We start from the raw sequence: 13906 nt of genomic DNA on the forward strand, positions 1-13906 counted from the left end.
AGGTCCCATTAGATTCCTTGCTGAGATAGTAACTCTCTGCTCTGCTGTCCCTACTCATATCCAGATGCCTTTTATGACTTATTATAAAGTGAAGTGAGTATGGCACAGATGTTTGGTCCTCCTGTGATCATGGTTAGTGAATGGTGGTTGGTAGTGGTGTTCTTGGGCTCCTCTTGTCAGCTACCATTGACCCTGGCTTACTTTATGTGCTGGTGACATCTCTGAAGGCTGAAACCATGTCTGAGCGATTTCACTAATTTTTAGCTGATTCGTTTTTTTGAATCTAAATCATTTAATTCCCACAACTTGAGAGAGTATGCAATGCTATTTCCATTGTATAGATTAAAAAAAATTAGTAGAGACATGAAGCAAAAGCTTACATTAAAAGGTTAATTGACGCCAGAAAGAAGATGAGAAATCAAGCCTATTTGATCCAAAGTTCTTATTCTCTGACTTCAAAGCATCTGACTGTTTCTGAATCTGTCCTAGAATTTTAACGTACCTGTTATGAATTCTTTTCTGTAATCCAGACCTGTGGTCATTGTTCATTTGTGACACAGACTTGTTCCTACATCACTGGTAATTTCCTGCCCCAGCTGTTCAGACTCTGCCCTTGTCCATGTCTAAAACACATCTTTAATATACAGATATTTTCTGCTTTAACTTTATGGACTTGATCACTTCTATCTCTTTTGCATCAGTCAGTTCTGCTACTAATATTTCTGTAGACATTTGCATACTACAGGAAGTGGAGGTAATGTAATTTTTAAAAAGTACCTTTGTGTGTAACTGTGCTTTCCTTGGGCTTGTGGGAAGTAAAGAGTTTTTATTACTGTGGTGCAGGAACATCTGTAAGTCTCTAAAATTTAGGAAGATAAGAAAAAATATGTTTGGATGAAAGTACTTCTTGAAGACTCCCTGGTGTTCTATATGTTTTTGCATATATAGTTTTACTCTTTTGAAATAAAACTTCATTATAGTTGTAGTGTGGGGTTAAACAGTGCTCAGGAATACCACTGCTTACTTGTTTCAACCCACAGTCAGGAAAACATTATGACTTCTGTGGCTCCTTGCTATTTGTCCTCATGAGTCCTTCCCCTCCATAAAAAATATTAAAATTACATTTTATGACAGCATTGGTATAAAGATGACTATACTGCAAGTTGGATTTGCATTACATCCATTTCTCCCCTTATTTTAAAAGAAATTAACCATTTGCAAGGCTCCTAAAATTATTGTGGGCTCTAGGCACCATGCTTACTTTGCCTTAATGGGTATGTTTCTCCTGCCCACAATACATATACTTCTGAAGAAAAGTGATCAAGACAGGATAATTGGCTGTCCCACGTTTAATCAACTAAGAAGGGGAATAAATCTCTGTAAAACTTTCCCTAGATATTTTTATGTACATAGTCTAATCCCAAGTTTCATTATCACCAATTTTTATTATTTGCCCCCAGAGATTCTTCATGACATTTTTCACTTCTGCATTTCTGAGGGTGTAGATTAAAGGGTTCAACATGGGAGTTACTATGGTGTAAAACACAGCCACAGCTTTGTCAGAGGGAAAGGAGGTCATGGGTCTCAGGTACATGAATAAACAAGGTACAAAGAATAAGATGACAACAGTGACATGAGAAGCACAGGTAGACAGGGCTTTGTGATGTCCTTTAGAGCTTTTAGTTCTCAGGGAGCAGAGGATGACAATGTAAGAAGCAACCAGCATAGAAAAAATGAGCAGACATAGTGATGCACTGTTGGCAGCAATCATGGGCCCCAAAGTGTGAGTGTCTGTACAGACTAGTTCCAAGAGAGGTATTAAATCACACATAAAATGGTCAATGGCATTGGGGCCACAGAATGGCAACTGGACCATGAGCAATACCTGGATACTTCCATGCAAAAAGCTTAAAATCATAGCCATTACCACCAAGAAAGAACAGACAGGTCGGCTCATGATGGTCATGTAATGCAAGGGCCTACAGATGGCTACATAGCGGTCATAGGCCATGATAGCTAATAGGATGATCTCTGCTCCAGCAAAGAAATGTTCAGCAAAGAGCTGAGTCATGCAGCCATTGAAGGATATGGTGTTCTTGCCAGAGATCAAGTCAAAGATCATTTTGGGTGCTATGGACGAAGAGTAGAAAGCATCTAAAATGGACAAGTAGGACAGAAAAAAGTACATGGGAGATCCCAGTGCTGGGCTGATGAAGGTGGTGATGGAGATGAGGAGGTTACCTGCCATTGTGATCAAGTAGGTGATTAAAAACACAGCAAATAAGAATTTCTTCAGTTCTGGGTTCGGAGTCAGGCCCAGCAGAATGAATTCTGTTACATTGCTTGTCTTTCCCATGGATTCAGCTTGGGTCATGAGCTTATGGTCTATCTGGAAAGATCAGAGAATTTCTTAGTAGCATTTTGAATTCAACACTGAAATTTTCCATCACCTCTTCCATCACCTCCATCACTATCCATTCAACTGTGAAATCTTCCATCATGACTAAAGAGGTGTGACTAAAGAGGAAGCCACACCTTCCAGTTTCAACCACTTTGGAGATATTTGTAAAAAAAGAACAGAAAGACACTAAATTTCTCATTCATATAAACTGAATAGCGACAGTATGTTACAAGCACCAGAAAAGGGTGCCTGGGTGGCTCAGTGGGTTAAAGTGTTTGCCTTTGGATGAGGCCCTGATCCCAGGGTCCTGGGATTGAGTCCAGGTTCAGGCTCTCTGTTCAGGGGGAGTCTGCTTCTCCCTTCTCAGGGGGACCTCTACTTCTCGCTCTCCTTATGCCTCTGCTCCTCTGTCTGTTGTGTGTGCTCTCTCATCAATCAGTCAGTCTTTAAATAAAAATAATACTGCTCCGGAATAGATCTATAATCCTAGTCACATTTTACAAATGGAATTAAATGAGTCATGAAGTTTCCTCAAATCTCCTATTGTTGAGACAGAAATGGTATCTAAGATAATACAAGCTTTTCCTTTGACATAGTTTAATCATTTATGATGAACTTGAAAACTTCATTGCTAATTAGTGGAAAAATTGAATATATACAATAATTCATTCTATTATTGACTGATCTCCCCATGTATTTTCCATAGTGAGTCCTTGTTATAAATCATTATAGGACATTTTAATCCTTCTCCCCCTCTTTTTCTCCTTTTCTTATCCATGCTAACATATTTTTTCCTCTAATGTTTATGGAACATTATGAAACATCATGATCTTTCATCTTCAATAAAGGTGAGGAAACTATCATTTTTTTCTCAGAAAGCTATGTCTCTTTGTTTTTTCTCTATCCATGACTGCTACTATAGGTGGGAACTAAGTGATTCATCATCCTTCGTAGGTTTAATCCACAAATGCTGACTTCAGCATGGCAAAATGGAAGTCATGAAAAGGGGGAACAATTTCAAATAAACATATAGAAATGTACTGAGGCAATCCACTTCTACATATATGTTAGCCACAATGTTAGATAAGTGACCTTAGTAGTCCTCAAGAACATCTTGTGTAGCAGCATTACAGATCACATTTTCTACTGCTATTTTAATGTCATTGTGTTCAAATTCATTTTTAGAGAAAAGATTACCTTCAGTTCACAGCATCTAGCTACAAAAACTACTTATGAAAATAATTTGGATAAATTAAGTTAATCTGCTTAAAATTTGTGGAAAAAGATGGAGTTACTACTGACCTGGATCTAGTTGGTTGTGGGTTCCACTGTTTTTGGATTGTACCCAGTGATGCTTTCTTCTCCTGAGGGCATAGCACCACAGCTGCAAATATACTCTGTCAACTAACAAGAGCATCACCGGAATTCTCTCTCAGACAACTGTCCGAGTCCTGGTCATTTTAGTTTACTTTGGTTCTATTATCACTCTGAACTTACCCAGAAACGAGCTGCTTTATTTAGGAAACTTCAATACTCTAGGATTTAATTTCTACTCACTTGCATGGCCTTTGATGAAAATATAGACACATCTGTAAAATACACATATTTTTCAGATCTCAAAACTGTATTTAATCCAAAGTAAAAATATTGGGAAAAAGGAAAAACTTTAAGTCAGAATAAGCTAGCATATTGTACTATAAAATATGTAAGTGCATCAGATCCACTTGATTGGGTAGATATATTTTTAAATCCTGCCAAATTTATGTTTCCCAAAGTCCATGAGCAGTGTAGAGAGAATTCTTTTTCATTCCTCCTTTTAACCCCTTAAGCTTGGGTGCAGTGTCTCACATATGAATCTTAAGCTTGTTGGTATATACTCTGCCTCTGTCATTTAGTTAAGTGTACTGTAATTCTTTCTTCATAGACTCTAGACAAATATTTAAATAGACTTTGACAAAGCACCTGCACTTTGGTAATGCATTGACCTCTCAAGTCCTCAGAGGATTAGTAATTGGTCCTGTTGGAATCTTTGCTAGAAACCTCAGCCCCTGCCTTTCATTTGCTCCTACTTGGTACCCACAAACATCACTAGAGGCCAGTTTTAGAAATGCAGTTGAGCTTTGGTGAAACGTGTGCCTGTGGCTATAGTTTCAGATGAAATTTTGGTAAGAAAAGTAGGAAAGCTTCCCGATAGGGCTTTGCTTTTCATTTGAATGTTGTTTAGCCTGGCACAGGATAGAAGGTAGTTTTAGGCAGGTCAGAGTTAGGAGAATGGATTTCTCTCTGAAAACATGCCTGTTCTAAGTATATAGTTGTCTTGAGAACAAAAATGCCAGGTTTCAATGTTATGTGCCCTTTTACTCTGAGAGACTGACCTTTTTACTAGTGGCTAACAATGGAGACCCAGATAGCAGAATTCTCAGTTACGGAAGATTGGGTAATTTATGAGCCATAGATCCATCAACTTCTTCTGGTGTGTGTATCTTGATGACAGGTCCTCATGATGTGTTCATGGGAATATAGCTTTTCTCTCTATCCTCCAAGAAATCATTGAGGACATGTAAAGAGCAATGCTTCCACATGGTAGGCATTGAGAAAATCACTCCAAGGCAAACATTTTCTGTAAAGACATTCAGAGCTAGGGATGGAAACAGTATAGAAGGGAGGCTCCACTATAAACTTCTCCCTCAGTTTCTGATGTGTTGAAGAGCTGGATGAAATTTGTACAAAATCACCTTAAAAAAAATCAATGTTTATCTTTAAAGAAACTGATATGCTCCTGAAATCCCACAGCACCAATGGAAAGAGTGCCTTCAGCACTGTCCTCAGCACTTAATAATTTTGCTCACTCACAGTCTGTTCCTCTCCCCCCTTTTTTATTGAATTGTGGGAAATATACATAATATAAAATTTACTGTTTTAACCATTTTTATTTTTAATATTTTAGATTTTATATATTTATTTTAGATAGAAAGAGTGAGAGAGAGAGCATGACCAGGGGCAGAGGGAGAGGGAGAAGCAGACTGTCTGCTGAGCAGGGAGCAAGTTAGGGGGTTTGATCCCTGGATGACCTGAGCTGAAGGCAGACACATAACCCACTGGGACTCCCAGGCACCTGTAACCATTTTCAACAGTCCAGTTCAGTGTCATGAATTACACTTACATTGTGTGCAAACATCACCACCAACCATCACCAGAATTTTTCATCTTTTCATTAAAAAATCCATATCCTTTAAACAATCACTGCTAATTTCTTCCTTACCCATCCTCAGAAAACACTGTTGTTTGCTTTCTGGTTCTTTTCTCAGTTAGGAAAGCTAATGCCCCCAAAGGAACTATGGACTCTGGGTGATGATGCATCAGGGCAGGTCTGATGAGAACAAATGATTTTGCAGTGTTTCTTCTATGACTGGCTTATTTTGCTTAGAGTAATGCCCTCAAGTTTCATCCTTGTGGTCACAAATGACAGGGTTTCCATCCTTTTTAAGGCTGAAAAGTATACCATGTCTGTATATATTCCATTACTTGTTTCAAAGCTTTGTGGCCATTGATGGACACTGAGGTTGTTTCCCCATCTTAGCTACTGTGAATAATGCTGAAATGAGCAATAGGAGTGCAAAGAATTCCTTGAGATCCTGATTTCAGTAGTTCTCGATAAATACCCAGGTGTGGGATTGTTGGATCATATGGTATTTTATTTTTTTTCATTTATTTATTTTCAACATAACAGTATCATTTTTTTTTCACCATACCCAGTGCTCCATGCAATTCGTGCCCTCTATAATACCCACCACCTGGTACCCCGCCCTCCCACACCCCGCCCCTTCAAAACCCTCAGATTGTTTTTCAGAGTCCATAGTCTCTCATGATTCACCTCCCCTTCCAATTTACCCCAACCCCCTTCTCTCTAACTCCCCATGTTCTCCATGCTTTTTGTTATACTCCACAAATAAGTGAAACCATATGATAATTGACTCTCTCTGCTTGACTTATTTCACTCAGCATAATCTCTTCCAGTCCCATCCATGTTGCTACAAAAGTTGGGTATTCATCCTTTCTGATGGAGGCATAATACTCCATAGTGTATAGGCACCACATCTTCCTAATCCATTCATCTGTTGAAGGGCATCTTGGTTCTTTCCACAGTGTGGCGACCGTGGCCATTGTTGCTATAAACATTGGCGTACAGATGGCCCTTCTTTTTACTATATCTGTATCTTTGGGGTAAATACCCAGGAGTGCAATGGCAGGGTCATAGGGAAGTTTTATTTTTAATTTCTTGAGGAATCTCCACACTGTTCTCCAAAGAGGCTGCACCAACTTGCATTCCCACCAACAGTGTAAGAGGGTTCCCCTTTCTCCACATCCTCTCCAACACATGTTGTTTCCTGTCTTGCTAATTTTAATTTTTTGGAGAACCTTCATCCCTTTTTCAATAATGACTATATGAATTTACATTCTTACCATTGGTGAACAAGGGTTCTTTTTCTTCACATCCTTACTAATACTTGTTATGCTTTGTCTTTTTGTTACTAGCCATTTTAACAGATATGAAATAATACATCATTGTGGTTTTGAAGTGTATTTCACTGATGATTAGTAATGTTGAGCATCTTTTCATTTGCTTGTTGGCCATTTATATATCTATATATATATATATATATATAGATAGATAGATAGATATAGTGGGAATGTCTATTTGAGTCTGTGGCCTTTTTAAAAATTGGGCTATCTTGGGGCACCTGGGTGGCTCAGTGGGTTAAGCCTCTGCCTTTGGCACAGGTCATGATCCTGAGGTCCTGGGATCGAGCCCCGCATCGGGCTCTCTGCTCAGCAGGGAGCCTGCTTCCCTTCCTCTCTCTCTGTCTGCCTCTCTGCCTACTTGTGATCTCTCTCTGTCAAATAAATAAATAAAAATCTTTTAAAAAAATAAAATTGGGCTATCTTTGCTATTGGGTTGTATGAGTTCTTTGTCTATTTTGGATACTAACCCCATACAAAACATATTGTTTCCAAATATTTTTTCCCATTCTGTGGGAAATTGTTAATTGTTCCTTTGTTGTACAGAAGATTTTTAGTCTGATGTAGTCCCCTTTGTTTATTTTTGCTTTTTTGTCCATTCTTTTGGTGTCATATCCAAGAAATCATAGATCATTCCAATGATGAAGATTTTCTGCTGTGTTTTTTCCTAAGAGTTTTAGTTTCCAGCCTTCCATTTTAAGTCCAGTTTGAGTTGGTTTTGGTGAAGGTATAAGATAATGGTTCGATTCCATTCATTTGCTTGTGGATATCCAGTTTTCCCAGCGCTTACTGAAGAAGTTATTCTTTTCCCATTGTGTATTCTTGGCACCTTGTCAAAGATCAAGGTTGAGCATATGTATATGCGTGGGCTTGTTTTGGGGTTCTCTGTTCTGTTGCATTGGTCTCTGTATTTGTCTTTATGCCAGTACCATACTATTTTGATTCCTAGAGTTTTGTAATATAGTTTGAAATCTGGAAGTGTGATGCTTCTAGCTTTGTCCTTCTTTCTAATGATTGCTTTGGCTATGGGGGTATATTGTGATTCTACATGAATTTTAAGGTTCTTATTTTTCTTTCTTTTTTTAAAGCTTGATTTATTTCTTTTAGAGAGAGTAGGAGTGCACAAGTGGGGGGAGGAGCAGAGTGAGAAGGAGAGATCTCAGGCAGACTCCCCACTGATATAGCAGCCTGTCTTGGAGCTAGATCTCATGACCCTGAGATCATGACCTGATCTGAAACCAAGAGTTGGATGCTCAACTACTCAACCACCCAAGTACCCCAAGATTGTTTTTTCATTTCTGTGAAAAATCCCATTGTGATTTTGATAGGTATTACAGTGACTCTAGATCACTTTGGATAGTTTGAACATTTTGACAACGTTGAATCTTGCAATCCATGAACACTGGGTGTCTTTCCATTTATTTGCTTTTTTTCGTTTTTATTTTCTTTCATAAATGTTTTGTCCTTTCCAGCTTACAAATCCTTAATTTTTAAAATTCAGTTTATTTCTAAGTATTTCAGTCTTTTTTTTTTTTTTTTTTTGGTAACAGTAATTCTGGCCTTGTAAAGGAAGTTCAGATATGTTTTTTCTTTTTCAAATATTTAGAAGAGTTTGGAAAGGATTGGCATTTATTCTTCTTTAAATATTTTACTGTCAATTTCACCAGTGACTCTGGTCTTGGGCTTTCCTCTCTTGAGAGGCTTCTTGTTATGGATTTAATTTCCTTGCTCATTATTTGTCTGTTCAGATTATCTGCTTCTTCATGCATCAGATTTGGTAGAATGTATGTTCCTAGGAATTTATCTATTTTTTCCAGGTTATCCAATTAATTAATGTATATTGGTAGTAGTTTCTTGTAATCCTTTTATTTCTGTGGTATGAGTTTTAATGTCCCCTCTTTCATGTGTGACCTTTTCTCTGTCTAGGTAAAGATTGTCAGTTTTGTTGTACTTTAAAAAACAGCTTTTAGTTTCATTGATATTTTTCTATTGATTTCCTCATCTCTATTTCCTTTTTCTCCTATAATCTCAATTATCCCTACCGCTGCTACCTTTGGACTTAGTTGTCTTTCTCATTTCTTGAGGTAAGTTTACTTGAGATCTTTTTAAAGGTAGGTGATCATTGCTATAAATTTTCCTCTTAGTATGGCTTTTGCTACATTGCATAGGTTTTGTTGTACAGTTTAAAATTTTGTTTGTTTTGACATGTTTCTAATTCCCTTTTTGATTTCTTCATTGACCCATAGGTTGCAGAAGAATGTGTTATTTAATTTTTGTGTATATGTGAATTTTCCAGTTTTCCTTCTGCTCTTGATTTTGTTTCACTTCCTTGTGTTCAGAAAATATACATTGTATGACTTGAATCTTAAGTTTTTCAAGACTTGTTTTGTGACCGAACATATAATCTATTCTGCATCATCTGCCATGTGCACATGAGAAGACTGTATACTCTACTACTATTGGATTGATTGTTCTATATATGCCTGTTAGGTCCATTTGGTTAATAACGTTCATGTCCATTGGGTTTTTACAGATTTTCTGTCTATATGTTGTATCCATCATTGAAAGTGAACATTGAAGTCTCTTAGTACTACTGTGGTTTTGTCTCTTTCTGCCTTTATATCTTTTATTTGCTTGATATATGTAGGTACTCTGATGTTGGGTCCATCAATATTTACAATTATTATATCTTCCTGGGTAACCAGCCCTTTTATCATTATATAAAGTCCTTTTTTGTGACAGTTTTGTTTTTAGAGTCTATTTTGTCTGACATGAGGATAGTCCTGCCCTCCTTCAGTTGCTGTTCACATGGAATATATTTTATTCATTGCTGCAGTTTGAGACAATGTGTGTTCTTAAAGCTTAAGTGAGTCTCTTGTAGACAGCATTTAGTAGGATTTTAAAAATCCATTTAGTCTCTTGCCTTTTGCGTTGTTCCTAGGAAGATGTTGCTGCGGCAGAGGTCGAAGAGGTTGCTGCCCGTGTTCTCCTCAAGGATTTTGATGGATTCCTTTCGTACATTGAGATCCTTCATCCATTTTGAGTCTATTTTTGTGTGTGGTGTAAGGAAATGGTCCAATTTCATTTTTCTGCATGTGGCTGTCCAATTTTCCCAGCACCATTTATTGAAAAGGCTGTCTTTTTTCCATTGGACATTCTTTCCTGCTTTGTCGAAGATTAGTTGACCATAGATTTGAGGGTCTATTTCTGGGCTCTCTATTCTGTTCCATTGATCTATGTGTCTGTTTTTGTGCCAGTATCATGCTGTCTTGATGATGACAGCTTTGTAATAGAGCTTGAAGTCCGGAATTGTGATGCCACCAACGTTGGCTTTCTTTTTCAATATCCCTTTGGCTATTCGAGGTCTTTTCTGGTTCCATATAAATTTTAGAATTATTTGTTCCATTTCTTTGAAAAAGATGGATGGTACTTTGATAGGAATTGCATTAAATGTGTAGATTGCTTTAGGTAGCATAGACATTTTCACAATATTTATTCTTCCAATCCAATCTTGCCATTTGCAACAACATGGATGGAACTAGAGCGTATCATGCTTAGCGAAATAAGTCAAGCAGAGAAAGACAACTATCATATGATCTCCCTGATATGAGGAAGTGGTGATACAACATGGAGGCTTAAGTGGGTAGAAGAAGAATAAATGAAACAAGATGGGATTGGGAGGGAGACAAACCATAAGTGACTCTTAATCTCACGAAACAAACTGAGGGTTGCCGGGGGGAGGGGGTTTGGGAGAAGGGGGTGGGATTATGGACATTGGGGAGGGTATGTGCTTTGATGAGTGCTGTGAAGTGTGTAAACCTGGTGATTCACAGACCTGTACCCCTGGGGATAAAAATATATGTTTATAAAAAATAAAAAATTAAAAAAAAAATAAAAATAAAAATAAAAACAACAACAAAAAAATCCATTTAGTCTCTCCATGTGTTTTGACTGGAGAATTCAACCCATTAATATACAATAAGTATTCACAGATTCACAGATAAGGACTTAGGCTTGCCTTTTTGTTTCTTGTGTGTCTCATAGTTTTTCTGTCCCCTATTTACTTTCTTACTGCTTTCCTTTGTATTTGTTGATTTTATGATATTGATATGCTTTCATGATTTTCTCTCTTTGTTTTGCATGCAGAGCTTTTGTCTTGGGTAAAATCTGAATCTTGTTTTTTTTTTTTTTAATTTTGTTTATTTATTTGACAGACACAAGTAGGCAGAGAGGCAGGCAGAGAGAGAGGAGGAAGCAGGCTCCCTGCTGAGCAGAGAGCCTGATGCGGGGCTCCATCCCAGGACTCTGGGATCATGACCTGAACTGAAGGCAGAGGCTTTTTTTTTTTTAAGATTATTTATTTATTTATTTATTTATTTGACAGACAGAGATCACAAGTAGGCAGAGAGGCAGACAGAGAGAGAGGGAAGAAGCAGGCTCCCCACCGAGCAGAGAGTCCGATGTGAGGCTTGATCCCAGGACCCTGAGATCATGACCTGAGCCAAAGGCAGAGGCTTTAATCCACTGAGCCACCCAGGCACCTGCTGAATCTAGTTTTATATGCGTTCTTTCTGTTAGAATGGCACTGTGTCTGTATCTCAGATTACTTCCCACTGCATTGCTTTGCAATTGGTCTGAAGGTTGTCGTTCAAATTTGAAAGTATAGTCTTTGTCTTTCTTACTCAGTTATCATTAACTCTCACTTTTGTGCTAGATACTCTTCCTATTAGCTAAGGTAGAAGTCCATATAATAACAGGTACTTCAGAGTTCAAGTGGTGTATATATAGTATGCCTTTGACAGAAAAATGTTCCATCAGTTATCTTTTGACTGTGAATCATGTGCAAGATTGCTCTATGGCTGTGTCTAGAAGAATTTATATCCCTTTTTGGCTTTAGGCAGAGAACATAATTTATTCTAGGAGGAGAGCAGATTACATTATAAATGGTCCCCGTGGCAATGTGCAACAAGGCAGCATTAATATTGGGATGAAACCTCTCTTATTTTTTAAAACTCACTCATTTCTTATTGATCTTTATTTCTCATCATAATAAATCTACTTTGAATACATAGTTGAGATTGAAATATAATTTGGCTTAAATACTTAGGTATTATGCCTTTCTTTACCAATATTATATTGTCTAATTGGTTAAAAAATCTCTACACAGAACTTTACAGAGAATTTTTCTATTGAATACATAAACTCAGAGATTTTCTATAGGGTGTGACAAATAATGCTGAATTACAATGTCCCTTTGATCAATAACTTGCAAATGCAGAAAGTTTTCTAATTGGAAGAGGCTTTAGTCATTATTTAATCAAATATTGGTATGAAAGAGGACAATTAAAGATTACAAAAAGCATAGGGAGCACAACATAGTTAAACTTACATATTTTGACTTCAAGACCATCATCCTTTCTATAGTCCTATTTGTTCTTAAAAGATGAATAAAGTTTTTTTTTTTTCCCTTCTCTAGGCCCATGAATTATTACCCAAGATTGTTCTGTGGCTCCAGAGCTTCCTCATAGCTTTTTTCACCTCTGAGTTTCTGAGGGTGTAGATTAAAGGGTTTAACATGGGTGTTATCATAGTATAAAACACAGCCACTGCTTTGTCAATGGGAAAGGTGACCATGGGCCGAAGGTACACAAATATACAGGGTACAAAGAATAGGACAACTACAGTAACGTGGGAGGCACAGGTAGACAGAGCCTTACGCTGTCCTTCAGTACTGTGAGTTCTTAGGGAGTAAAGGATGAGGACGTAGGAGGTGAGAAGAATAGAAAAGATGAGCAGACACATCAGCCCACTGTTGGCAGCAACAAAAAGTCCAAAGATGTGAGTGTCAGTGCAAGAGAGTTTTAGTAGAGGGAACAGGTCACAGATGAAATGGTCAATGACATTGGGGCCACAGAAGGGCAACCAGACTATAAAAAGAATCTGAATCAGAGCATGAAAAAATCCTCCAGCCCAGGCCACGGCCACCAGGTGGCTGCACATTTGCCTGTTCATGGCGATCCTGTAGTGTAGGGGCTTGCATATGGCCAGGTAGCAGTCATAGGCCATCACTGTGAGCAATATGATTTCCACTCCTCCAAAGAAGTGCTCTGCAAAGAGCTGAGTCATGCATCCACTGAAGGAGATAGTTTTCTTTTCCGTGAGTAAGTCAAATATCATTTTGGGAGCCATGGTAGAAGAGCAGCAGCTGTCTACAAAGGACAAGAAAGACAGAAAGAAATACATGGGGGAGCCCAGGGCTCTGCTGGTGTTGATTGTCATGACAATGAGCAGGTTGCCTGCCACAGTGAGAAAGTAGATGACTATAAACACAGCGCCCAAGAGTTTCTGCACATCTGGGTCTTGTGTCAGGCCAAGCAGGATGAACTCAGTCACGTTGTTCATTTGTTCTGGGAGTCTGCTCTAGCATCTGGATAATTGATTTGTCTGTGAGTAGCACAGGGATTACAATTATGGCAGATGATTTTGATCAAGCAAATAATTTATGTCAGGGTTGATTTTTGTGAGGCTGATGGAAACCCTAAGAAGATAAACTCAGATGTAGAGTTGGCCCATATTACTGGTTATATAATGAACACATAGCCTCTTCAACCTCTGACTGACACAAAGACGTATGTGTGCACACATACACAATACACTCATCCAAATACACAAACACAGTTTTAAAAATGTAGGCCCTTTCCTGGAATTGCACATGGGTCAGTATTCTCTGAACAACTGCCATAGTATTTTCTCCCCTAGGAAAACCAGAATGGGAGGAAGAGCAGAGGAGGAGCAGAGGTTTGAATTCATGGGAATCTGCTGCCTGGTGTTTCTTCTTAGTCACCTGTGCTTCTGAGGCTAAGCTGCAGTTGTTATTCTTGGTGTTTTCAGCTTGTTTCCAGATGACCATGAAACATCTGCAGAATTCAACCTGAAATTAAGAATGATGTCATCACATTTCAGAAAAAAATTGAGTGAATATTT

General features: G+C 38.1%; 2 protein-coding genes across 2 annotated transcripts; both read right to left on the reverse strand.

Annotated features, from left to right (window-relative positions):
* Positions 1-1414: 1414 nt before the first annotated feature.
* Positions 1415-2356, reverse strand: LOC131840141 (olfactory receptor 4C45-like). Its single transcript, XM_059187742.1, has one exon. It carries the CDS (start codon positions 2354-2356, stop codon positions 1415-1417), a length of 942 nt encoding a protein of 313 aa, XP_059043725.1.
* Positions 2357-12394: 10038 nt separating this feature from the next.
* On the reverse strand, positions 12395-13398 carry LOC131840196 (olfactory receptor 4C5-like). The gene has a single exon (XM_059187845.1). It carries the CDS (start codon positions 13322-13324, stop codon positions 12395-12397), a length of 930 nt encoding a protein of 309 aa, XP_059043828.1. The 5' UTR covers positions 13325-13398.
* Between the last annotated feature and the right edge of the window lie 508 nt (positions 13399-13906).

The sequence above is a fragment of the Mustela lutreola genome, chromosome 1, assembly GCF_030435805.1.
Source record: "Mustela lutreola isolate mMusLut2 chromosome 1, mMusLut2.pri, whole genome shotgun sequence".
NCBI lineage: Eukaryota > Metazoa > Chordata > Mammalia > Carnivora > Mustelidae > Mustela > Mustela lutreola.